Source organism: Denticeps clupeoides, chromosome 9 (assembly GCF_900700375.1).
Source record: "Denticeps clupeoides chromosome 9, fDenClu1.1, whole genome shotgun sequence".
Taxonomy (NCBI): domain Eukaryota; kingdom Metazoa; phylum Chordata; class Actinopteri; order Clupeiformes; family Denticipitidae; genus Denticeps; species Denticeps clupeoides.
The window spans coordinates 18,155,917-18,183,711 of record NC_041715.1 but is presented as its reverse complement, the minus strand read 5'-3'; the positions used below and the strand labels follow the sequence as shown (position 1 = coordinate 18,183,711).

At 43.3% G+C, this 27,795-nt stretch overlaps 2 protein-coding genes and 1 long non-coding RNA gene across 4 annotated transcripts; 1 reads left to right on the top strand and 2 right to left on the bottom strand.

The window, feature by feature from the left end:
• Nucleotides 1-5,012: 5,012 nt before the first annotated feature.
• Nucleotides 5,013-7,332, bottom strand: LOC114796551 (uncharacterized). The gene is made up of 3 exons (XR_003750744.1): nt 7,205-7,332; nt 5,960-6,235; nt 5,013-5,539 (listed from the first exon to the last, which is right to left on the bottom strand). It is a non-coding gene; the product is annotated as an uncharacterized LOC114796551 (long non-coding RNA).
• chmp2ba (charged multivesicular body protein 2Ba) lies at nt 6,083-15,739 on the top strand. Its single transcript, XM_028990793.1, has 6 exons — nt 6,083-6,260; nt 8,551-8,642; nt 12,065-12,259; nt 13,492-13,594; nt 14,089-14,195; nt 14,552-15,739. The coding sequence occupies exons 1-6, from the start codon at nt 6,227-6,229 to the stop codon at nt 14,663-14,665; spliced, it is 645 nt and encodes a 214-aa protein (XP_028846626.1). The 5' UTR covers nt 6,083-6,226; the 3' UTR covers nt 14,666-15,739.
• A 1,586-nt stretch (nt 15,740-17,325) lies between these two features.
• On the bottom strand, nt 17,326-25,117 carry pou1f1 (POU class 1 homeobox 1). 2 transcript variants are annotated; one of them, XM_028990788.1, is made up of 6 exons: nt 24,969-25,117; nt 21,025-21,089; nt 18,357-18,602; nt 18,040-18,204; nt 17,616-17,676; nt 17,326-17,539 (listed from the first exon to the last, which is right to left on the bottom strand). In XM_028990788.1, exons 1-6 carry the CDS (start codon nt 25,115-25,117, stop codon nt 17,332-17,334), a joined length of 894 nt encoding a protein of 297 aa, XP_028846621.1. In that variant the 3' UTR covers nt 17,326-17,331. The 2 variants fall into 2 exon arrangements, with proteins under 2 accessions (XP_028846621.1, XP_028846620.1); XM_028990787.1 differs by having other exon boundaries at nt 21,025-21,174; nt 24,976-25,117.
• Nucleotides 25,118-27,795: the final 2,678 nt, after the last annotated feature.

The window sequence follows — 27,795 nt, the reverse complement described above, 5'->3', positions numbered from 1 at the left end:
AGGAGCCACTGAGGGTTTCTTTGAGGTATTTGCTGCCACCTACTGTTGACATCAATCAGATCAAAGGATGAGTCCTTGTAAAAGTGCAAGTGTCATGATTGTTCAAATGTCACCAATGGTCCTTTCATTGAGAATCTACAGTTATTGCACTGGGTTCTAAGTGACTGCTGTTAATATAATTCAGATTTTATTTGTGCAAATTTAATTTGTCAGCTTTCATTTGTTCATTATGAATGAATTGATTTAATTTATTGAGAAAACAGCATGCTGCGGCACACTTCAAATTCTCAGACAGGTTGTTGAGTGTAAGTATTTACCGACCTGTAGGCATGCATAATGTGTTTTTATGGACTGGGAGACTGAGCAGTGGATGAATCATAGCAGTAATAATAATTAATGGTAATAACAGTGAAGCAAAATAATAACAGTGCGACCGAAGCAGGCCCAACATCAGTAGGCAGCAATAAAAAAACAAATTATATCATCCATTATTATGAATTCCCTCATATTAAAATAGGCTAGCGTGTATATAAGAAGATGCTTTTATGATTGTCAATGAAATGCTAGTGTTACTTGTACAATTTTCATAAATTTGTGATGCCTACTGGCCTACTTAGAGAACAGTTTTCTACGCTACTCACAGTTTTGACATGTCTGATCTGAGAACTGTGCGGAAGAGACAATAGAGCTGATTTGTATTATTAATTTTCTCCTACCCAACCCTTTACTTGCTCAACATCAGCCCTGGTTTGGAGGGGACGTGGATCTCCATGACTGTCTTTGGTGACAGTGGCCCCTACAGAGTTCCTACTACATAAATCATTTTATAGATTTTTCGGCATGATATAGATTTCTTACACAGGATTGGAACTTTCTGTAGGATTAGGGGAGTGCATGTTCAAGAAGAATATGTTCACCCAGCAAAAGATGGTAATGTGAGATCGAGACCAATGGAAGAAAATAGTCTAGATTGATTAATCATGTCTTCTATTACAAAGAATCCTCAATTTGCAGCATTTACAGCTTGGTAGACTCTTGTTAAGACCATTTTAAATATCAGTAAAGCTGATCAAGCATTCCATTGGAAGTCGACTAATAATTGCAATTGATAAAGTTCCTTTCTGCATTTATGCAGACATTCTATTTATTAACAGCCATTTTACAACATTAATAATGTCTAGACAGGATTTTTGATGTTGTTAATGTTGTTTTAATAAAAAAAAAAAGATATTTCTGAATTTGGAACATATCTTGCTGTAGGGCAAGTCAAATGAAAATGTCTGGGGAAAAGTTTTGCGAACGTCTGGAACTTCTTCATGCACAACAAAGTCGATTTCTTAGATTAAGGGGTGTTTTTATGCCGAAACTGGCAGCTCAAAGTGCTACAGCCGGATCAGAGGGCCTTAAAGCGGATGCGGCCCAAAGACTCCGTGATCCGTCCGCGGACGCAGGCTGCGATCGACACCAAGCCTTCTAATGAAACAGGCGATTATTCAGACTTCCTGTTTCAAAACTGGTGCCTGCAATTGGAAAAAGACGGTGAAGGACTCTGAAGTCTTGCCCCACTGGCACACATACGTCAAACTTTAGCATTTTTTTTTTGCATTGGGGAACAAAAAGGCTTAGATGAGAGAACAGTAACGGTAGATACGCTTTTCACATTGCCCCCCACCCCCATTCCCCTTTCATGAAAGCAAAGAGCAAAGCATTTTGCTTCTTATCTTCTACCACGTCTTGGGATAATTATTTTAACCGGTATTTCCTCCAATAAAATACATCAATATAAGCGTATATAACATTCGGAAATGAATGTAGTTATAGAGATGAAACAAAATATATGCAAGACGGTAAGATACCGCCATGACGTGACCATTTTAAACCAGCACCCTTAAACAGCGTTCGTTTTTTTCCGAATCCGGCACGCACCTGGCTAATTTGGCTAATGGGTTTCTAATTGTTGCCTTACGTGTTTTTTTAACACGATCAGCAGTGCCATCACACGTGGAAGTGCAATCCCTCCTGCGCGTAGGCAGGTGTACGAGCTCCTCGCGGGCGACCGCGCCCTCGCCTCGCAGTAGCCGAATCGCGCCGCCATTAAGTGGCAGCCATTAGGGCCTAATCCTGCATGGCAGGGCCGGCGCTCTCCCGCTAATCCACCTGCCGCGGCCTGGAACCGTCACGGACGAGACAGCTTGATGTATTACACCGGGACAGTGGCGTGATATCGGGGGAGGCCTTCGCAGAGAGGAAATTGCAGATTCGCGAAAGATTCTGATTCCAGCGCCAGTGGCATTAACCCTCAATTAAATACTAATTAGAGCTTCGGTGATACTGATTTCTTTAAGATAATAAAGCTTAATACCATTCTATCATTTGTGATGTTCTACTGACAATGTGTTTATGTACCATGCAAATCATGCATGTTTTAACAGCATCAAGTTTCACTAATATATTTTGACATTTATAACTGACCAGAAAACATTGTATATAGTTTATGTCAGAAAATTTCATGAACCATTACTACACAACATACATGCTGAAGCCAAATGTTGTTTAAAATGTTGACTCTGAAATATGTATTTACAACATAAAGAAACATGTAGAATATCCCAAAGGCTGCAAACATGTGGTCTCCATGTGGACTGACTGCGGGTGTCCGTGGAGCCGTCCTGCTTTGCAGCGTCTCCTGCTTCTCTCCCAGATGTCGTGTGAACGTTCAGGCCCGAGGACGCCTCTCAAACCCCCAGAGACCTGGACGTGGAGAAGGGATCGCTAAACTGTTTACTCTCGCTCAGTGGCCCACAGGGGGAAAACAAACCCCATCTGCAGTGTTTGCAAAATCACGTCCCACAAAATCACTTCAGGCATTCTTAATAACGGCCGGCAGACATTAGCTGAGTGTGATGTCTGGGAGAGACGACGTCGGGGATAATCGTTTCATGTTGTAATAAAGTTATAAAAATGCTCTGGAATACCATGCAGGCCTAATCAAGCATTATACCTACCGGTCGTAGAGTGTGATGAGCACCCATCCTCCTGCATATAAAACCCACACATTGTCTGGTGAGCCCTGGGCTTAATTGGTTTTCATGGTTGCATTACGCATACATGGTCCCATATCAGAAAACAAAAAAACACACAATTTCCTGACTCGATTTGAAACCCAGTTTCCATGGCGAATTGCAGACGTATTCCACAATATTTAATAGACCCCTCGCTAAGTGTATCGTCTCATATAAAGGTCGAGTTCAATCATTGTCTTAATTGCTCCCACTGTTTATAAGATGCTTTGTGAGATGGCGAGTACCATCGCCTGAATTTTAAGCGGAGAAGCTTTAATTGCATGTGGACCCATGAAACGAAGCTCTCCATGACTTGGTGGGAGACCCGTGATTCAGGTTCAGACCGAATCTACTCATGTTAATTGGTCATTTTAATGAACCCACTGCATTATCTACGTCATCTCTGGATGACTGTTCGTTTGGAGCTTGTGAAGGATAGATAATTAGATGCCACTTCTAAAAAAAAGAAATTATCATTCTGCAAATTGGATTATGAGACAGAAAGAGCAGAAATGATGTCTATCGCCAATTAACAAAACGACAGAAATGCAAACAGATGTGGTTGGAGACACATCTGCAAAAAAAGAAAACTCAGCTGGAATTAAAAAAGAAATAAGACGCTAATGGAGAATTCTTTATTGTGCGTAACACTTTATTCTCGATTATATTAATATGCATGACTGGAATTTTATCTCTGTAGAAAGTCTGTATTGTTTCCCGCATGGAGAGCAATGTCATTATCAGATACAACTCTTACCTTCACAAATGTCATTCCACTAAATTTTTTTTTTTTTAAGGATATTTCTTGAACAGGAAGAATAAAGTTTTTGTTGAGATGAATTAGCTACTTTGCAAGCCGTGGCTAGATAGCAGCGGAGATCTGAGCTGCTTTTTCTGCTGCGCTTGCAGCCAAAGTAATTAAAAATTGAGGCAAGGCTGTATATTTGCCTCGCGCAGCCTACAGTCCGGTTGTGTCGAGGAGACAAAAGCAGCGTACAGGAGTCTGTGTGGGTCTCTCCCGGCGTCCCAAACTGAAGGACTCGTCCTCCTTCTGACTTTCTCCCTTTAATGACTCCAATTCCCCATGCAAATGGTCCTCGTTTGCCACACTTGAGTAATACCGGCTCCTGCTTAACCCCGAGGCTGTGGTTGCCTTACCTGGCCATCAACAGGGAGATGCTACTCATTACCTGTATCACCAGTGGGAAAGAAAGAACCGGTGGATACCATGCTGTCGAGCATTTCGGAGATCTTTATTTCCTCTGGAATCAGTGTTGAAAAAAAAAAATCTGATTGATTGTGCCGTCTTCACTGAGCTGTTGCGCAAGGTTGCCGGGCTGATGCCAGACACTCAACAGGGGCGATAATCTCTCATTACCCACAGGGTCCCCTGATACCCCGGTGCTGGGTGGAAGGGGATCCCTCCAGAGCCGTATTCCTCCCAGGGAGAGATGGAGCGGAGCTGCTCGCGTGGAACCCATTCATCACCGCCAAGATGTGTCCCCTAAACCAGAGTGATGTGCCCCTGATTCCTCTGTCCCCGTTCGCATGGAGCCATAACTCTGCCTTGTTACCCGACAGTGTCCCAGCATTACACGTCCTGCGAGTATTGCAGCATAATAAACCAGATTTGCCGACAACTTACAAGTGGGATTGGGTTTTTGTTGTTTCTCCTGATCATTATTATTGATAGATATGACATATGAGTTTGAAAAGGCAGGATATTCTTCATTATTGCAAGGTAAGCAACTGAGGTGAGCGACACATGAATACTACCTGAGCAATACAATGCTCTACAAAAAATACTACCTGTGATGAAAATGGAGTGCTCACTATAAAGATTAGCATGCAATGTACAATATACAAGACCCCCCCCCCCCCCCCCCCCCCCCCCCCCCCCATTTAAAAACATTTCATAGAAGTGATTCTACTTGCACCAACACAGAAATCTAATTTCACAGTTGAAACATCTTGAACCGCCTGTCTGGCTGCAGAGTTGGCTCTTTAATATTAAATGTCTGCTTGCTCCAGGCACTAAGGCAAACAGAGAAAAGGAGATAAATGAGAAAAAGAAAAAGGCGGCGCCACTGTGGGATTTTACATCTGTGCTGAATAGATTTGTTTCAGATGAGATGTAGATTTTAATATACTTTGAAGACGCAGCCCATTGCATGTAGTCTAACGGTTTTGCCTCATTATTGTGCCGTAAAAAGTGGCCGGTGTGCTTGGGGCGAGATTTATCACCGGTGGGGTTATTATCATTATTAGAACATTTAGTGCTGGTCCCCGTTGCACGACTTGCTGATTACATGAAAACATCTCCCTAATAACCTTAACAAGAAAAATGCCCCAGGACACCCACTGTCCTCCTTAGAGAGGGGTAACAGAGTGCTGTGGGTGACACATCTTCAACCCTCCCAAAGTCACCCTGGCCGGCTCCTGTTCGTGTTCAGTTTCAGCATCATTTCCCGCTAGTGCTATAGGCAAAAGAAAAGGAGTGAAAAGAATTTCACTGACAATGGGATGCGGTGCCAGGATGCTCTGATACAGAAAAAATTTTTTTTTAACAAGGTTCACAAAGAACAAAAAACTTAAATAGTTTCTTTAAATACAGTATGGACTTTTGTAGCATTACATCTGTGTCTCTAGTTTTTGTTGTACATGTGATGGTGGAGAAGAAATTCTCGTTATTTTACAAAATAGCACTTTATTCCTCAGTCATACATTCACTTGCATTCAGTCAATTTTACTATACAGTCAAATAAGTTACTAATCATTCATCCATTCACAATGAAATTCAATTTTATTAAAAGACACGTAGAAGACATATAAAAGGAAATAGAACAGTCCTTTCTTAAAAAAAAAAAAGACCTCCATGCATCGTTCTTCTGACTTACCACATTTATCTGTACAGATCCATGCAGAAATGGAATGAATGGGTGTGGGCGTCTCTGTTTCAGGATGTTCGCTGCGCCCCCTGCAGGACGGCGGCTGAGCGGCAGCCTGGCCATGACGTCACGAATGAAAATGACTCAGCGCTGTCATGTGCGGCGGAAAGTCAGTCGAGCTTCTGCTGGAAAAGCCGGAATCCGCCGTGTGTAAACGCACACACACTCAGCGCCAATTAGGAGCGTTTTATTCGCCATTTCCCCCGCACTTTAACCATGGCGTCCCTGTTTAAGAAGAAAACAGTTGACGGTAAGTTAATAACTTTCTGTTTTTATACTTTTTTTTTTACTCCGAACCCATTAAAAGTTTGTAGGTGCTGAACCGGCGAGCCTGTTCTACTTGTTCTCCATCGTTAACTTAACCTGTATAAGTTTGTATAACGATAAAGTTTAGTTGTATCACATCGAGAAAAACAATGTATCGACGAATACGGCAGAGAATTTAGCCGCTTATATTTTAAATGTTGTTTTCGCGCCCTGTCGGTCATGCCCCCAGCCTCTCTCTCTTTCTCTCTGTCAATCTCTCTCTCTCTCTCTCTCTCTCTCTCTCTCTCTCTCTCTATCTATCTATCTATCTATCTCTGTCTGTTTCTCTCTCTGTCTGTCTGTCTGTCTGTCTGTCTGTTTCTCTCTCTGTCTGTGTCTGTCTGTCTGTCTGTCTGTTTCTCTCTCTGTCTGTGTCTGTCTGTCTCTCTGTGTCTGTGTCTCTTTCTATCTGTCTGTCTGTTTCTCTCTCTCTCTGTCTGTCTGTCTGTCTGTCTCTCTGTGTCTGTGTCTCTCTTTCTATCTGTCTGTCTGTCTCTCTGTGTCTGTCTCTGTCTGTCTGTTTCTCTCCCTCTCCCTCCCTCTCTCTCGACCCCATGACCTGTCGCCAGTGCTTTTCAGTTTACCAGATTGATGTTTGTTTTGTCAAAATAAAAAAAATCATATTTGTTAACAAAATATATACATTTCTATTTTTACTGATGAAATGAGATTCACCGCACCATATAATACCTACAGGAATGTAATGTAACCTGGGAATGCACACATACACATGCCTGGGTTCGCATAACCATATATTTCATTTTATACTGTAATAACGTATATTTTAACAAGAAAACTGTAACAAAAACATAATTTTTTTTATGTTGACCTTTTTTTGTATTACTAATTTTTATATGGTTTTAATTGAAAGGCGATAAATGTTCTCACCTGTTACTATATTGAATCCTGCGTATTTAGGACTTTTCCTGATGCTGGATGTGGATGTCTGGTGCCGGTCCGGTGCGTTTCGTTGCGCCCGCGTATCCTCTCGTTTGCGGTGTGATAACTCGTTTGGGTTTGTCGAGTTTTGTCAACACTATCCCTCCCCTCTTTAAGACGTTGTCGAAGACGTCATGCTACGTAACTAGTTTTGCTCACCAATGGACAAACCGACTTTTTGGGTGGGCGTATGAACTATGGGCTCATTCCTTCTTCACATTTTAAGGACCTTTTAAGTACATTTAATACATTTAAGGTGCAGAGTTTTTCAATTGTTTAAAAAATTTTTTCTTTTTTACTTTTTTGGCTCACTTCATTTTCTTGTCGCTACATTTACCTTTGTTCTTCTGCATATTTAAATGCATATTTAAAATTTATTTGATTCAAATAATGTTTTTATTAATTCACATTTTATTTCATAAAAGCACACAACCAGTTTATTCATTCTTTATTTATACTAATATACTAAGGTTTTGAACAAAGTTTTTTTTTTTTTAATTAAATTGCTCACTGAAGCACAGTTTTTTTTGTTTATTTTTTTATGGGGGGGGAATACACCAGTGTGCTGTATTGGTTTAGATGTCCCACTGATGCGGTGGGCCGTTATTCCTGTCCTCGGGGGTAGGGACAGGCTCAGGCTGATTGAGGTGTAGGGGACCGTGTCCGTGTTTCCAGCAGCAGTCCTGGGCTGGGCGGCTCTGCCGGAAGGGCGTGTGGAGGATCATCTGCATAGAAATGTGGTGTCGCCTCCAGACAAACCCACCCTCCTCTCGAGCAGTTCCTCCCTTCCCAATTTCATATAAACTGCTTGAGTGTGCCTCTTTGGGCAATATTCAGATTGACCATCGCCCATTTTTACCAAATGCCTAATTTCCCCTTGGAGTGGGTTTATATGGACTTCATCGCCGACTTTAAGCCAAATCATTTGTCTTTTGTCCAATTCTACAGGCTTTCTGCTGCAGGATTGGAAACATCCTTCTGTGAAATGTCCTCTTTTGTCGTCTGGGTTTTTATGGTTCATCTACAAACATAATTTATCTGTAGGAGAGGCATTGCCAAAAAGATAATCGGTACAAACGGATGCTAAAACATTGCATCTAAACTAAGTACCTAACAGTGTCATGAATATCCAAATGTGGATATTTGAGCATTTGCCCCCAGTATCTGGATAAATAAGTTGGAATTGGAGTTATGTTTCTGGGCATCACCCTGATGATGGAAATGTGAAGATGTCAGGCGTAGCATCGAGCGTGTTTTTGAGTCTCTCTTTATCTCTCTCTGTCACCCCGACACAGATATCATTAAGGAGCAGAGCAAGGAGTTGCGCGGGACGCAGCGGCAGATCACCCGCGACAGAGCTGCTCTGGAGAGACAGGAAAAGCAAATGGTAAGCGGGGAAATGGGATTTTAGGTGGTCCCCGCTCTTTCAACAAACCTACCATACCAGTGTATATGGCCTCTATGATGGCTTCAGACTTTAGATTTTGAGGTAATATGTATTTGATATAGTCTGTTAAGCAGCCATGGATATATTGCTATATTGTATTGTACTGTGTTGCTTGTGAGACACCAACGGCCGTAACCAAATTCATGGTGTGTGTGCTAATGTTCTTGGCCAATAAACACAATTCTGATTTTGATGGCTAGAGAGTTAATGAATGTATTTGATACACATGAAATACAATATTTTGAGTAAGACTTGCTCAGGTACTTTTTTTTTTTTATTATTATTGCACTTTATTGCATCAAAAATGAACCTAGGCAGCCAATTATAATTTCCATGTCTTGATATCTCCATCTCAGGAATTAGTGAGATAATTAGGCTAAAGAGGAAGGTAGACCTTAGAGGGGAATAAGTGGGAATAATGTACGCCTCATCCTCCTCCTCGCCCCTATCATGCACACTTTCTACGGGGTAACTTTACATACTATCATGCATATAATGATGTCTCCAGGGATTCTGTTCCCCCTTGATGGGCTAATTAATTTACTTTTACTCTTTGTTGTAGGCCTTTTAAATGTCCTGTTTTGCAGATGACCTACATTGAAATGTATACTGTACATACTGTAGCGATACATTTAGGCCCTTTATATCACCTTCCAAAATGGCCTGCTTTAGCAGTGTTACCAGGCTGGGCTTTGTGGCCCAGTGATCAGTGATTGCTTACCTCACAAATTCTCCCTTAAAGGTATGTGGTAATAATTAATACACCATGAAACATTGGCACAAAGTTAACTTTGGTTGTAAACAAGTCTGACAAATAATCACAATAAAATAGGCATAAAAATAAGCATGCTCTTCCCTTCTGAATGGCTTTGCCCTAATGTCTTTTTTCTGTGCCCAGTCGAATGGACAGATATATGGATAGAAATATTGATGCTTTATCGATTCCAAGAGGAAATGTAGGGGTTTTGGGTTTTCTGCTTAAACTACATTTAATGCAATTACTACGTAATCCTTACATAACCTTTACAACCCTACATAAGCCCAAAAGGCACAATAAAACCGTGATACAAGAAGTCATGAGTTTATTATGGCAAAGTATGTAGTTTGCTGAGCATTCGACAGTATTGTGTTCTGACAGTGGAACGTTGTTCCATGGCTGCTCTTTTAGACCATTTCTCACTTGTGTTCCATCTCCTGAAGTCTGGCAGCCTGTTGACAAAGCAATAAAACATCCCTAGTGTGCTGGATTCAGATTTAATCATGCTATTTATTAACCCTCCATAACACCGGAAACCAGAACCATCATCCCTGAGATTTCCTGCCATGACCGGTGACAGCCGTAGACAAAACCTGCTTTCAGCAAAACCCTCGTCTGTCATCGTTGAGCCCTGAGTGCGGAAGGTAAAGTAGGGCAGCAGTGCTAATGCAACGCTTCATGTTGCGCTTAGCAGACACCTGCCTGACGTCACCCCGCCCCCTATTCTGTCTCTGCTTACTGCCAGGGGACCGAATGTGCCCCAGATTTTATGACTGAAGAGATGCTGATGTCAAATGTAATGCCCCTGCATTATATGCCAACATTTTTTGGTAAAGATGTAGCATGACGGTAGGACAGTATTGGGCATAATAGTGTGCTAAGATTGTTGGTGGCCAGTGACCTTAGGTCACAAAACAGACTGTTTGCATTGAAAATATTAATACAAATAGTAATCAATAAAGTTAGAAATAATGATAGTTTCTTTCAAATTTTACTTGTTCCCCAATTTACAATTAGAATCCCCAATTTGCAGCAATTACTGCAAGAACTCAAACTAATTTTTGACTGAATGACACAAAAGAATGACACAAATATTGCTTTTCACCAAGATCTGTGCTTCCATTTTATGGCGATTTTCATATACAACGGAATGTTATTAAGAGTGATCAGATGAATTGCAAAGTCCCTCTTTGACTTAAAAAAAAGGCTGGAGATCATTCAATCCACTGGATGCTTTAAAAGGAGGGTGATGATTGAAATCATTGTTCTTCCTCTGTTAACCATGGTTACTTGCAAGGAAGCACGCACAGTCATCATTGTGTTGCATAAAAAGGGCTTCACAGGCAAGAATATTGCTGCTAAGATTGTACATAAATCTACCAAAAACTTCAAGGAGAGAAGTTCAAGTGTTGTGAAGAAGGCTTCGGGGTGCCCAAGAAAGACCAGCAAGCGCCAGGACCGTCTCCTTAAGATGGTTCAGCTGCAGGATCGGGGTGCCACCAGTGCAGAGCTTGCTCAGGAATGGCAGCAGGCAGGTGTGACTGCATCTGATCACACGGTGAGGCCAAGACATTTGGAAAAAGCCACTGCTCACCGAGAAAAGCATCAAGGACAGACTGATATTCTACAAAAACAGGGATTGGACTGCTGAGGACTGGGGTAAAAGTCATTTTCTCTGATTTCCTTTCCGATTGTTTGGGGCATCTGAAAAAATGGTTGTCCGGAGAAGAAAAGGTGACGCTACCACCAGTCCTGTCTCGTGCCAACCTTAAAGCATCCTGAGACCATTCATGTGTGAGGCTGCTTCTCATTCAAGGGAGTGGACTCACTCATTTTGCCTCAGAAAACAGCCATGAATAAAGAACGGTACCAAAACATCCTCTGACAGCAACTTCTCCCAACATCCAAGAACAGTTTGGTGAAGAATGATGCCTTTACCTGCATGGAGCACCGTGCCATAAGGCCAAAGTGAAAACTAAGTGGCTCGGAGAACAAGACATTTTTTGGGTCCACGGCCAGTAAACTCCCAAGAACCTAATGAAATTCAATCCTCAAGAGGCGGATGGACAAACAAAAACCCACAAATTCTGACAAAATCCAAGCATTGATTATGAAGGAATGGGTTCCATCCATTCATTTTTTTTGTGTGGAGCTTTTCCTTGTGTGGGTCAAGTGTGGGGGGTGTCAACTGTAGGGCTTGTCAAAGCCCATTGAGACATACTGTATGTGATTTTGGGCTATATAAGAAATAAATGTTTTTGTTGTTGTTATTAATAGCCATTTCCAGCTACCATATTCATTTATAATATGAACAATGTCAGGACTGGAGTTATGATTAATTTGATGTTCCTGTAATGGACAAAACAATAAAAACAGGATATTTCTAAATGACCCTAAACTTTTAAGCAGTAGTGAACTTGGAGGAAGCTAGGCAACATTAGAGAGATTGGATTTACACAAAGGCTCAACATCCAAGTGGAGGGGGGTTCATGTCTATATAATTACTGAAAAAAAATCAAGGCAGATGCTCAAGTGTGACATTTCATTTGTTTGTGTACTGCTATGAATGACATGGACGTCTCTAAAATGTGTCTCTCATTGACAGGAAATGGAAATAAAGAAAATGGCCAAGACTGGCAACAGAGAGGCCTGCAAAATCCTGGCGAAGCAGCTGGTCCAGTTGAGGAAACAAAAGAACCGCACTTATGCCGTGAGTTCAAAGGTTACGTCCATGTCCACCCAAACCAAGGTGATGAACTCCCAGATGAAGATGGCTGGAGCCATGTCCACCACAGCCAAGGTAAGGTGCTGCATAGAATTCAGTTTGTTTGTGCAGTGGAAATTTCGCCAAATTTCTGCCAACACTCAGTATTCAAAAACAAAAATTCACATGTTATCCATTACATAAAAAATGTTCCACTCATGTATAATTTTACTTTTTGTTGATCATCTATAGTATTTAATTGAGACCCTAGCTCCGTTTCTTCTCCTCTTTCCTTTGTGTAATGGGGCTGTGAAAAACAGAAAACTCAGCCCAGCAGAGAGACTTCAAAAGAATCCTTAAGCGGCTGGTAATTAGAGTGGTGTGGGGTATCTCTCCAAATGAAAACGCCTTTGTTTCAGCACATTTGGTATTCCGCTTCCCGGTGGGAGACGGGCAGCTGGGGAAAGGGCAGCGTGCATATACTGGCCTTTGTTTAACTGTTGTCCACAGCCAGGTGACCCTTGTTGCCACCTTATCTTGACCTTCATATTTAGAGTAAAAATAAAACCCCAAAACCCAATGATTTTGCTGTTCCATTTTAATTGTGTAATATTGTAAAAAAATAATCTTTAATAAGAACTGCGTCCTTAGATTAAGTTTTTGGCACTTCTCACAGAGAACTTGTGTGAGTGATTATCAGGGCGCTCTGCGCACTGCCATATTGTCAGCTGTATATTAAGTATCCCATTAAATCAGGGGCCTGAAGTCAAACTGTGGTGCTGAGAGCCAAGAGCCTCTCCATATGCTGCCCCTCCTCCTTCTCCTCATCCTCCTTCTCCTCCCAGAATGGGCTTTTTTGGTACAATATGAAAGCGCCGCTGCAAGTTCTGGTTGGTATTGTATGTATTTGTATCCACAGAGGAAGCGGAATTAATCCCTGTTTTTTCCTTTTTTGTCTGAAATTGTTCAGTGTTAAAGTAGGCCATGCCTCACATTGTCTCATGCGCCATGTGTCAGTAAACAGGAAGGAAGATGACATTAATATTTCCTCCGCCGTGTGTGGAGCTGCCCTGGGAGTTGTAGTCAGCCGCTGTTGTTGGGAGGGGATGCAGTAAATAAGAAATGGGCTTTAATGAGGCTGCCACACTGTGGGTAAATAATTCTGTGTGTTCGCTCGTGTCTCCTGTTGTCTGAATTTAATGCAGTTGTAAAAAAAGAGGCATTGTTATGTGTTGTAGTGCCTGATGTATTAATGCCACACGATTTCTTCCCCTCTCTTGTTTCACTGTTTTTTACTGGTCCATGTGTCGCTTTTCTCTTGGAAACAGACCATGCAGACAGTCAATAAGAAGATGGACACAAAGAAAACTCTGAAGACCATGCAGGACTTCCAGAAGGAGAATTTGAAGATGGGGATGACAGAGGACATGAGTACGGTCCTTCAAGTTTCTCTCACAGACTCCTTTGTCCAGTGCATACTGGGCAGTGTATGGAATTTTTACCACTTATTTGTGGTTACCATTGGACCAAATATAAGACACGTTACGTTCCTGATATGGTGTCATCTTACACCTTACATAAATTGTGTCAAATAGGACATTTTGCTTGTGTTTTAAGAAAGCTGGCCACCACCAATGTGTATTTATTTACCCATTACTTAAATTACTCTAAAGGGTGACTAAAATGTATTTAATATTTTCAAAAAGGGGGCATTAGTCTTATATATGGGGTAATTTTATATTCATGTCAATGCAGCGCTACAATTAGACAACGTTGTTATGGGTTTTCTCTTGATAGCATAAAATAAAATGTAATCAAGAGCATTCAAGAAATAATTGTAGACTGTTTGTTATTTAAAAATGTGTCTGAAATCCTTTTACTCAAGTCATTATCATCAAGCTTTTAACATTTTTTTTTTTTTTTAGTCAATGATACATTGGATGAGATCTTTGAAGAGTCTGGGGATGAGGAGGAATGCCAGGACATCGTCAACCAGGTCCTAGATGAGATCGGCATCGAGATCACAGGAAAAGTACGCTTCTCGCTCACTTCATATTCCTTCGCTCGTTTCATCCCTCCTCCCATCTGCTTCCCTGCGGCATGTCCCAGCTGGAATAATCAGGCTGAGGGAGGTGATTGGAAGCCTGTGGATGCTACCTGTCCGAATGCTGATGCATGGACTTCAAGAACCAGATCAGACAGATGCGCAGCCCTTTGGCCCTGTGCATCTCCTCCTGCTCTGTACTGCTTCAATATGCACTTACCTTAATGGAAATGAAACAGGCCCCAGTCCCAATCCTGGGCAGATTGGGAGGCTGGGAGTACTGGTGATGAGTGTTTGTGTTGTGTAAATGCAGCATAATGAACACTGCTGGTCCTCTCCTGCAGATGGTGAGAGCCCCTGCAGCCGGAAAGAGCCTCCCCAGCGGATCCAAGACCAAAGCTAGCACCATCTCGGATGAGGACATCGAGAGACAGCTGAAGGCCCTGGCAGTGGACTAACCTTCTCCACTCACTGTCCACATGGTCTTCCCAGCAGTACCGGAGAGGGTCATTATTTGAATGGGGGGGTAGCAAATTAATAAGTGGCATGAAATAAGTGTAATTATTCTCCAAAGCCCTGGCAAAAAGAAGCCTGATGGACAGTGGTGGGGAGGGTGCAGGAACTTTGGAATCCTGGAGATGTCTTGGTGGAAAGATGAACAATGTGCTCTCCCCACAAACAAGAGCGTCCTACAGACGTGCGAATGTCTCTGAGGCTTCGGCAGGAGAAGTAAAATGTTAAATACAAAGCTCTGGATGTACACTGGGTAATTCTCCAGGCATGGTACTCCACACGATGTAATGTACCCGTACAGCCTTTGATTTTCTTGAAATATTTGTAAGTTACAAATTATGGAAACCCTCAATGTTACAGGGCTGGTTCTTGAAGGTTCTAATCTGCTGGCTTGTGTATAAATTTTATAGTTAAAATGGTTCTGTTGTGTAAAGTGTGTTCATACCTGCATGGGTCTTCCATGGGATATAGGGCTATCATGTTTTTACTAATGCAACTGGGAGTTCTTATATATTCATGACTCTACCTTTGTATCTTTTTTAGGTGCGACACTGTGAATTTTGATTGTGACTTGCAATGGTGCTTCCTTTAAAACTGAAGTGAGTTTGGTGAGGGTTCTCGGGTGGGTATCATGTGTAAAGTGGAACTGGTAATTAAATGCCAAAAAAAAAAATGGATAACGAGAGCTGGTCAGCTCTGAAAAACTACTTTTTCAGTCAATGGTAACACTGAACATGATGCAGTGCTATTAAGATATTGTGCTGAATTCTTTTATAAGAGTCTGCTCAACTGGACTATTATTATAATTCATGGATTTATGTTGTAATGTAAGAAAAAGTTCAATTATTAGTTAACAGGTGCTACACCATGGTCTATGGTGGCCGTGTAGGTGATGGAGAATGTGGTATGAAGAAGATGGGTAGTGCTGAAGGATAATCCTGGGGATTTTCTGATTGCACCTCAACCGTTTGAGCTTTTAACATTTATTTTAAAGCTTCTATATTATATTGACAATAATTGCCAACAATTGTTTGTGGAAAGCAATACCGTTTTTAGTTTTTTTTTTGTTTTGCTAAACTTGATTTATGAGAAGTAATTTTATTTGATTAAGAGTTATTTACATGCCATTTTATGTGTGTTTATCAGTATGCCATTTTCTGTTTCATTGATCATCTAATGAATAAATTTCTGAGATACCATCTATTCTAATTAGCTCTGCGTTTGTAGTGCACCACATTCTCAATGAAGTCAATAACACTCATTTTCAATTAAAGCCTCCAAACTAATTAGATAAGGCGGTGCTACGTGCTCAATGGCCCTTGTGGATTTAAAGATGGTTTATGTGCATTTAAGATGTCATTAAATCTATGACGCTCGTTCTCTCAAGAGCCGTGGATCGAAACGCTCTCACTGGCTACCAGTCTACCATACCATGTTTCAATTATAGTTGGATACAAAGTGCATTATTGACGTAATTAGAGGGATCCATCCTTCACGGAAATGCAGGGGATGATTGAAACCATGTTCATTGGTAGAGTGGTAGAGTGCAATTCCCAGAATGTCTGTAATTATAGACGGCAGTCCTCAAAGATCGCAGCAAAAAATCCATCTTCAGGGAAGTCTGATTAAAAATAAATTAAGTATTTAAATGTTGCCAATAAAACTTGCCCATTCAATACAATTAAACAAGACTGTCACACTGTAAACCAGTTTATTTTACATTTTGATTGTCAGGGGATGCCATATAAATTTGCTGTTTGTTTCATTGACCATACATTCCCGGTTTCAGTGCTTGACAGATAATGCTTTTGCTGACTGGGAACATGTCACAATGCATGGTCATATAAATAAAGACCCCACTCCGGATAGCTGGTGAGGCGCCTTGCTCAGTAGATACCGCTTCAATAAACAGAACTGATGTTCACACGAAGCAGTGCATTTTCCACGAATTCTTACAAAACAATACAAAACAATCCTGTTCCCTGACCAATAGGGAACAGGTAAGGCAAACTCTTGTACCATACAGAATATTCACGGTCCAACCGTATCAAGCAAATTATGCACATTTACAAGCACCTGTACACAGCAGCTCACCCCCTACCCAGTAAAAAGCCTGAAAACACGTAGGCTTACTTCTGATCAGCAACACTTGACAGCTTATTTTCATATATTAATTTCAAAAGCATTAACTGCATATTAAATTAGAGTGAATATATATTACATTAACATTCTTATGTCCCTGTTTTATAAATAATCACAAATGGCTGCAGGCCATCAGTTAAATCATCACTCATAACAAGTAATGGTTGCAGATGGAAATTAAGAACCGTTTCACTTAAACTTTTTCACTTTTTACTCATATGACACTAATATGCATTCGATCTGGGGAGTATGGCCTATAAATATCACCATCATTTGTAATTTTACAAAAGGATTTCTTGTGATCTGGAATTAAAATGCTGAAACAAAAGGACACAATATATATAAGGTGAAATGTTTCGTGTTAAATCAGCCCAAAACGTACCATTTTAAACAATGTTGTCTCCTGAGGTTTCACCTAACCAGTCTCATACGTACTTTCCATTCGAGATCTACTGTTCCCCGAGCCCCTCTACCTACAGGCAGGAGTCTCTTTGGCCAGATAGGAGCTGTGATGGAGGCTCGTCTTGACCCGCTTCTCCCTCTGCCTGCGGTTGCAGAACCAGACGCGCACCACCTCCTTCTCCAGGTGGAGCCCCTCCGCCATGCGCACAATCTCCTGCGACGACGGCTTGCTCTTCTCCACAAAGTTCCTCTCCAGGGCCTCCTTCGCCCCTAGACTGAGGAAGACGCGAGCTATTCACGTGCCGACAGGCAGAATTGTCCTCTATAAAAAACACCCACTCCTGTGTTTACCTGATGGTCGTCCTGCGCTTACGCTTGCGTTCGTGCATGCCCATTTTCTCATTAAAGAGGGCTGCGTGGAGGTAAATGGATCATATTAACATTCATTACATTCACCCCAAGGTTGAAAAGCACTTGCTAGAAAACTGATTTCATGTTTTTCGTTTGTTTACTGCTGAAAGGAAGCCTGAACCCCTCTTCACTAAAGTGTATTTCATCACAATAAAACAACACACACTCTGTAGTTACACTGACGAAATGATGTCACTATGCCCATTACTTTATTAGAAGCATCTGACAAAGCAACAGTGGCTCTGAAATTTGAGCAGAATCAAATCTGGGCCTTAAAATATTGAACTGTGCACACACAAAGACAGACCTACTGGCTTAGTGTCTCTAATAAAGTGGCCACGGAGCGTCCGGGTTGTCAACTCACCGCCGGCCTGCTCGGCCTCCTCCAGCCACTTAGCCAGGATGGACTTGAGCTTGCAGGCGTTTTTGAAGCTGAGCTGCAGGTTCTCGAAGCGGCAGATGGTGGTCTGGCTGAACTCGGAGCCGTGGACGGCTGCCAGCGCCTCGCCCACATTGGTCTGGGTGTACCCTGTCGGCCAAAGTACCAAATATCCCGAGTCACATTCCCAAAACCCACAGACAGGGCCTAGTTAATTCACTCTGATGAATAAAATACGACAAATTTGCTCTTGTGCAAGTGGTTCATGGTTGCCTGTGCGAGTGTAAAACTGTCAAACAAACCCAATTTGATCCTCCTCAACTTGAAGTCGTTAGCGAACTTTTCCAGTTCACGGATCTGGGGCGAGTCCATGTCGGGTGGCTCCTCCGGGGGACGACTCTTCCTGCGCAGCTCCTGCTTGATGTCCCCCAGGCTGGGCTCGTCCGTCAGCAGGGCCTGGGGCAGTGGGGGGAAGCCGTGGCTCAGGGTGCAGGACCCTCCGCCCAGGCTGTGCTCAGGGAACTTGTAAAGACAGGGGGCCAGGCCACCTTGGGTGCAAACAGAGGCACGATAAGAGGCCGTGCCAAAGCGCATGGGCATCGCCCATTGATGTGGGCACCAGCGGCGCATATCTGGAGCCAAGTCCCAAATCACTGCATTATTCACAAACTGGGGGCTAAATGGGTCAGCATCTATGCCCTAAATACGCATGCGGCAGTGAAATGGGGACATGGAGGCAACATCAGACTTTGCACAGGGATTTTATCCACTAGGAACAGTTTCAGACACAAACAATGCTTCTCCCAACTGTTCTGATTGGAAACACTTCCCTCTTGTGGTTGAATTTCATTTTGCAAGCCAGCACTGATCATTGTCCTGGACACCAATGACAGTAGTCTATGATCAGGCCTACGTACTGTAATAAGGTATGTGTGTAACGTGATTAGCATAATGTCATTAATCATTTGTCCTCTTTCTTTTCTCCATTTCAGGCCCCTGCTGCCTTCGAGGGGGCATAAAATCCCCCGCTGTCGTGCTCCAGCTGAGAATCCGTACCGGCACACAAAGACTCTGTGGTCAAACCTGACGCCTGTCGTGACAATCCTGTACGCTGGACACGCGATACTGAGCAAAGCAGCCTCCTGGGAACGGCATACCCACTGCCAGACACATGCCACCCATTCATTATCCACCCTGCGACGATGGCGACCCAGATGAGTGACGCTGAGGTTATTCCCACTGCCACCACTGGGGGGCAGCAGAGCCATGACCATAGGAAGGTGTTTCAGTTGCCACCAGGTTAATATCTGTTCTCTGCATGTAAAATCATGTTGGGTAGTTCAGGTCAATCATGTTGATTTCTTATAAAATGGCAATTTATTTGTCCAGTGGATCGCAAACCAATTCAGGCAATTTCTCAGCCAGTTCTGCACAAACACTGGTGACCCAGCCACTAAGGACATTTCTTGGTGCCAGACCCAAGCCAGGGTAACTGGGGAGGCCTGCATCAGGAAACTTTTTCCAGGTCAATTTGTGCGGACAGCCAGACCGGCTGATCCACTGTGGCGGACGACGGAGGAAGAGGAAGATGCACGTAAACCAGAGTTGTCTGGCAGTGGGTATGCAGGTCTGTTTCTTTTTGACTGTCTATTTCCAGCTGGTCTGGGCAAGACCGGAGTGCTGGTGGTTCCAAATGTTCTTCAGACATGACCTGGCCCACTTTTTTCAATATTGTTCTCTTCAGGTTGCTTTGCTCTTATACTGCAGTCTTTGCGTGCCTTGTTGAAAGTTATAATCATGATCTTATAACAGAGGGGGAGGTCATCATGTGCCTGTGACTGTTGCAGTTTGCAGTATATTCTAAAAAGAACAATTCAGGCCTTGAGCTCAATTTCAATTTCAAAGAACTTTATTTGTCCCTGAGGGACAAATATTTAGAATATATATACATTTATATATATGCTTGGGACTGTTGTCACCATCATGTTAGGGAGCTAATTTCATCAAGTCCATCTCATCAAAATAAATAGGACAGAATAGCTGAAGCCCACCTGCTTGCACCGTGTTATAACACGGCCAAAAAGAAAAACATTATTCCTGGCAACATTTATGGTGCTAAGAAAGTTATAAGAAAAAAGTTTCAAGCAAATATTTCAAGAACAAAAACTTGAATGTCAGTCCTCCAAATTCGAGTCCTGATCTCGGATTTAGTAAAAATTCCTGCAAAACGTGGAAACTGCCAGTCACAAGCTTCATCACAAGCTTCATATCTACTGACTAGTACGGATTAATTACTGTCTTGTGCTTGGTGTGGACAGGATGAGACACATATGCTACACTAACAACAATCCAAAATATGACCTACATTGCTGCTTATTGACAAATATTTTTTTTATTGAATTCTGAGCAGAATATTTAATTTTTAACCTAGAAACAATATCAAATTAGAATAATGCAGTTTCCTCTCCCTGTTTATTGACTGTATGTTATATAAAGTAGAGATTTGGAAATTACCATATTTTCCTGGCCAATGCAGAGGTAGTATATTTTCTATATATTTTATTTTTTCCCTCACAGAACCTGCTTGTTGGTTCCATGTTAATTCTACTCAGTAATAATTCAGAATGAATATGAATCATTGAACAGGAAGATGCCTGGATATCTCCCCATACCGACCCTCAGCAGGGTCAGGACACACACAGATTAGAGCGCCGGGTCAGAGATGAGAGCGCCCAGGGTTCAGATGGGCTGACTATACCTTGTAATGAGTTGGCACCGTTGACCATGTTGGGGTGTGGGACGCTGCAGGTCTGCAGGATGCGGGTCTGCGATATGCTGGCCGAGAGCATCTCCTGCGCTGCATGAGGGGGACAGGGCTACAGGGTCACCATACACTCTCCACTCTACAAAGTCCTGTGTCAGGCAGGCCCGTAATGACAGATTAAGGAGACCTGCAGCACAAAAACTCACCCGCCATCATCCCGTATGTGGTCTGCTGGTTGCTATAGTGACAGGGGGCCACTGGGTAGTGCAGGCTGGCGGATGCGTTGCCCAGGGCAGAGGCGGACAGGTGCATGTGGGATCGCTTGGAGGACTGGACCAGAGACAAGCCGGAGGGCACTTCAAAGAGAGCCATGGTAGACCGGGGTAGACCAGAATGACAGCGATGACCAGAAGAACAACAGCAATGATTAATCATACAGATCATTAATCATACAGAACAGATTAGAACAGAACCCCAGTGCCACTGTCCCTGCCTTTTGAGGCAAACCGGCTTTTAATGCAGAGATGCAACAAAACTAGAAGAGCTCTGTAGGCAGCTATACAGACTTCCACATGCTAGAATCATAAATGCAACAGAACATAAACCCTGTTATACTGTTAATAATAAAAGTGAACATGTTTCAAACAATTTGCGCATGTCAGGTGACTGCTGCAGGGTCCCTATTTCAAGACCACTGGACTATTCAAGTGCTGCAGAGGGGGCACACAAACAAATTATTTTGTTTCAACAAAAATGCATTTAAAACATAAAGTATTGAAAAATTACTATTACACCTTGAAATATTCCTCAAAACTAAAGTTTGCTATAATACAGACAGAGTGCTATAATTGTGACAGAGGCAAGTGTGGGAAAGAGGCTAAGACGGGAAGTGGTTGTAGGGTGGTTGTAACCTAGTGGGTAACACACTTGCCTATGAACCAGAAGTCCCAGGTTCAAAACCCACTTACTACCATTGTGTCCCCTAGCAAGACACTTAACCCTTAGTTGCTCCAGGGGGACTGTCCCTGTAACTATCTGGATAAGAGCGTCTGATAAATGCAGTAAATGAAGTGGCTGGTCATTGTTTTAATAAATAAGAATAAAAAAATTCTACCTACAGTCTGGAACTAAAACTGAATACAAATTAATTTGGTTTTCTCTATTGTTCAATATTTCTGTACAAGGGCTGATTCAGATGATGCGGCTAAAAAAATTGTGAGCTGCGTGTCACCTGGAACTTCATGCATTTAAATATTCTCATCTAAGTCCCTCAGATTTTAGCAAAAACTCCATCACTTTCCGTCTCAACTTTATGTAGGGGCGGCCTCTGGCTCGGGTGAATTTCCATGCAAAAGGTCAAAGGCCACACAGGAAATAAACAAATTGATTGAATATATTTTTTCAGCCCAGTTTGCAGTACAACAAATCTGAGCTGAATGTAAAATAAGAGGAAAAGCCAAGAAAAATGGTCCCTACTGAGGCCGCAGTGCTCTCTGGTTTTTTTTTAAAAGCCTTTCAGTCAAGTGGGGGAATAGAAGTGATGTGTGCATGCAGACCTCACAGCGCAAGACACCTTGATTTCGGTGAAGCTTTATAAAAGACGTTTGCCTGCCACCTGAGTTCTCGCAGATAAAATCTATTCCTCTTAGCTCTGAGATGAAAAGTTGCCGCTGCGGGACGTTTCGGAGTCAAAACACGGAGTGCTGAACATCTTCCCTGCTCTTACCTGGGCTGGGATCTTATTGTAAAACGGCACAGTACTTAGTGACGGGATTAAATGACACTTGGTATCTCGAACCTTCAAATTTCTACTGTCTAATTCAGGTAAGAGGAAATTATTTTAATCACCACGTCTCCACGTTTTTCTCAAGCTCTTATAGAAAAAAGACGAGAGAAAATACAATCACAAAGAGGGAAAAAATGCAAATTAACCATCAACATGTCAAACTAATTACACGACCACTCCTGTAATTATCACTGTGAAAGTAATAGCTGTGCAGAATGAGTTTATCAGATACATTTACATAATTCTGTATAGATTACGGTTTGTCATTTGAATTCGTTGCTTGCTGCGTGAGGAGCATTACCTGGCATCATTTCATCTAAATGCCGCTCACTGATGTTAAGTTAACCTTCTGTTTATAGTGTTAATGACCATAACACATATATTTAAAGGTGCCGCACAGTGCTAAAAACAAGACTAGAGAAAACAAAAATTGAAATTCACACTTAATATCGGAAAGTATTTTTTTATCAATGGATATAAAAAATGAACTCACCCTGTCACACCCAATCAGACAAAATGATGACACTGTTGTCATCAAATTACAAATCCCATCCCATCTTCAATAAATCAGGTAAATACAGAGTTGCCCGTTTTCAGGCATCTGTATCATGATGCTCTCTAAGGCTCGTGGAGAAAAAACTTACACTAGGGTGGTAGTAGCCTAGTGGGTAACACAGAAGGCTACTACCAGAAGACCCAGAAGACCCAGGTTCAAATCCCACTTACTACCATTGTGTCCCTGAGCAAGACACTGAACCCTGAGTGTCTCCAAGGGGGGACTGTCCCTGTAACTACTGATTGTAATGTAAATGTTACACCAGCCTTTTCCATATCAAATTCATAATCTGTTAATTCACATATGTTGCTGATCACTGGACCAGACAAGAGAACATTATTTATAAAGGGCAGGAAACAGTGCCAGGGTTTTCAGCGCAGTTTTCTCTGATTGTTGATTTGCTGAAAACCTTTGTTAGAAGTTTAGTGTTTGGATGGGGGAACCAAAATCAGCCTGGCGTTTTGTACTTGTATTTCTGTGATCAAATACACCTAAATCATTTCGGTAAATCATTTTCGGTGAATGAGTAAGCATTTTCAAAATGAAAAAAAAATGTGAATGAAGTGCACAATATGGTAAGAAAAGTAAGTGTGCTCGCACGTGACACTAACAAAAGTTGGCAACCCTGCTATTTCTGTTGCGGCAGCATTGCTGTGTGACACAGTGTGACATATTTCCCTCGAACTTTCTCAAATATGATCCTGTCGGTCAGGCAGAGGAGGAGAGGAGCTGCTGAGAGCTGTCTGAGTAGTATAACAGGGTGACTAAAGGGCCGAGTTTTTGAGCTGATTAAACATTTCAACAAGTCATGGACGTCCTGTTCATGAAAGTAAGTGGGATTTGAACCTGGGTCTTCTGGTTCATAGGCGAGTGTGTTACCCACCCACCCACCCACCCACGCTCGTGGATCGACGACTCCGCCAGTGGAAAAATGGCATTAGCCAGCAGCAGCAGTTGTGCCTAGTCTCACGGCTACTGTAAAATCTTTGTAAAATCCACGTTCACATTGCATGGTTTGCAAAGCATGCTGGCCAGTCAGCGAATAGGGTGGTGAATACACTTGTACGGTTTGAACAGGTAGCTGGTTTTATCTAGTTTAAGATGGTTTAGTTGGTATGATTAGCATGACCAGCAAAAAAAGAAACAGCTTCATCCATCTTTACTACAGAGTTGGGCAGGTGGATGCTCTGAACACTGTATGTACAGCGTTGGCCATCTCGGCTCCGATAAATTGCAGCCTCCGAGCACAGGGGTGACACGTGTCTGAGTAAACACGGAACCGCGCTGAAGGTCAGATCGGACCCGTGGTTGAGCGGGACAGCAGTGGCGATAATGGTGGCAGAAGAGAACCCTGGCGTGGGTGCCGAGAGTTAATGCCGAACGCTCTAGGGACCGCAGGTCGCCCTGGCAGGGTCAGTGATGGAAACCCAGAAAAAAGGCCAATCGCACCAATCTCGCTCTCGCACTCGTCTGACACCCTCACACATCCGGCCCGCTTCCCCTGCCCTCCTCGCCGCACGTATGCTTTCTTTGCCTCAATTCCAGCTGTCAGAAGCCCTCGGGGTGAAGTCACACTACAGCTATCGGACAGTCTTTCTAGCTCCCAAAAAACACCACTATGTATATATATTATATATTATAATTTCCTCCTCGTTAGACTTTCACACGAACATGGCGAGGAGCATTATGTATTCATATGTCAACTTTTCAACGGGAAGAAGCTGCAAGGGTAAAAACCAAGAGCGTTCTCGACGGCAGAAGGCTGCGCCGTAGGCAGTGGGCAGCTGGGCAACTGCGTCTTAAGCGACGTCTTACCTGTGGACACTATGTTGGTGCCGTGGCTGGTGACCGGCAGGCAGTCGGCGGTGCCGGCGTGGTGCATGAGCAACGGGAGGGCCGGGGAGTCTCCGGCCAGCGCGCCGAAGGAGTCCGCGGCGCCAAAGGGCTGGCACGTCATTCTGGACACCTGTGTGAGACGCACGCCGTCCTGGCGGGGACACCTGTGTGAGACGCACGCCGCTGGTGTGCAGGTATTTATACAACGCCTCCCTCGGGCCCTTCTCATCCATGTTAAAGCCCCCTTTTCCTTGGGCCGTCACCGCCCCGGAGCTGGCCTGGCGTAATTAGGGCAGAGAAAGGAAACCTGACACTCCTGTCTGAGTGTGTGTGTGTGTGTGTGTTTGTGTGTCTTTCACCAAAAAAACTGTGTAATCCGCTGTGATTGTTTGCAGCCTGAGGTTATTACTAATGCAAAACTTGTTGCCTGGTGTGAAGCAAGCGGCTCCGCGGGCCCGGTATGCGCCGTTATGAGAATAATAACTCCATTAACGCCGGCGTGCACCCTCAACACTGTTTACTTGTGTCAGGTGACCTCTCGATTTAATTTACGGCGTACCAGGAATGATACTGGCGGGGAACAAAGGCATCAATATTTATGATGGTTTTGCCATCGTGTTAGAAAGGCAGCGTCATTTTCCCCCTTTTACTTCACTTTCCACCTGCAGATGCTGCCGCGGGAGGCTTTATCTGGCTGTTTTGTCCAACCCAAACCATCTGGACAGGAAGGATTACGCGGTGTATGGCCCGGGCCGCGATGGGGACATTTGTGCAACAGTTAAGAACGCAGGACTTTATCCACCCTGATTAGCGCTAATCTGTGCTAATTGTTCTACAATCGATAGCCTGCAGAATACGAATGTGGGTGGCGAGCAGGAAACCCTCCGCAACTCGCGGCCAAGAGGTAGAGCCTTCTGGTATCATGATCCATGTCCTGTTCACTAAAGGCTCCTTCATCAAGATCAACAAATCAAGTCGATCCAAGCTCGACTATTTGCCGTGCCTTTAGGACAACTAACGGGATTTAAAGCAGGCCCGATAACTGAAGGGCACAGCCCGACAACAGTTAGGGACCATAGAGCATGTAAATTAGAGCAAAACCACAAGACAGTATGTTTGGTGGTTGGAGCCTCACATACAATTCATGAGCTCAGCATAGTCATAGCGCGAATCATTCAGTCAAATGCGAGGTGCATTAATGTCATGGTTTGACATTATTTGTTTGATAGATTTTGAGAGTGAAAGTGAAGTGATTGTCATTGTTAAACACTGCAGCACAGCACAAACACAAACCTGCCAATTACGACCCATTTCCTTACCTGCTAGGTCACCACTGCCCCATTGTCAAACATTCCTCAAACATTTACATTTACAGCATTTATCAGACGCCCTTATCCAGAGCGACTTACAATCAGTAGTTACAGGGACAGTCACTCTGGAGCAATTTAGGGTTAAGTGTCTTGCTCAGGGACACAATGGTAGTAAGTGGGATTTGAACCTGGGTCTTCTGGTTCATAGGCGAGTGTGTTACCCACTAGGCTACTACCACCCTCTACATGAAGCAAACATGAAGCAGAACGATTGGTTCTAACCTGCTATTTTGATTGGCTGAGGGAACTTCTGGGATTAATCCACCTTGTGACATTGTACAATACAATACAATTCCAATACACAATAAAAAATAATAAAAGGCCAAACTGTATACACGCAAGGTGGTGGATGATGCAAATTTGACTTCCACAAATGCCAATGACTTATTTAGGTTACTTCAAAAGAATCAGAAAACTCCTGCAAAACAATTAAATAAAACCTAATACAAGAATTATCTGAAACACAACATTTGAATAAAACCAGTGCATGTTGCACATCTGTTTTCTAGCGAACTAAATTCTGTGAGCATCACCCATTGCGGTCATTGAAAGCCCTTCTAAAGAGTCTTTTCCCCACCCAATTCAAGAACTCATTTTGTGCATTCACCCTCCTAAGCAGCTAGCTGTGACATCGTCCGTAAAGTGGCCGTCGCAGCCAGGGCAGCCGTGCCTCAGGCTGGGTGTTTAGCTCCCCTTAATCCTCACCGCTCCTGGAAGATGTCGGACGCGGAGACGCAAATACTTTAAGTCTCCCGGTGGATAAGCCGTATCCCCCCAAATTGCCCCCTTTTTTTTCCTGCAGGTTTCGCCACCACGATGGAAACGGCTCTCCTCGCGGCACACACACATAAACACACAGCGCGCAAATGACGGGGACTGGAAAAGACAAAGGACGCGCAAGCGCGCCGGATTAAGGGGGCAGTAAAGAGGACAAAAGGAGGACTGATTTGGGAAAGTAAGGGGACGATGTTTATTACGTCTCGCCGGCAAATCCCCCGGCTTCGGGCCTCCGTAGCCGACCAGTGTAACCAGGCACGGCCGAGCAAAGCCCCTGAACTTAATTAGCGCGCCGGGCATGAGCTGAGACGGAGCCCCGGCGCCTGCACCTGCCCTGCCGCGGCCCCGGCTCGGCCCGGGGGCCTTTATCCCTTCTCACAGGTATCACGTCCAGCTCGCAGCAGGCCGCGCCGCATGTGTGCGGCTGTGAAACAAAGACGGAACGCTGCGAATGACGCGCCGGCAGAGTTCCCATGATGCCAGAGCGAATGAGGAGTCTGCGTTTGATGTGCGCCACCAGTGAGCCATCAGGCACTGGATGAACGAGATCAAATTAGTTTTCACTGCAAAGCTCGGCTGAAAGCGGCCAAAAATCTTTAAACTGTCGTCTGTAAGTACATTAAATTAGCGCCTGTGATAAATGTCAGTCGCT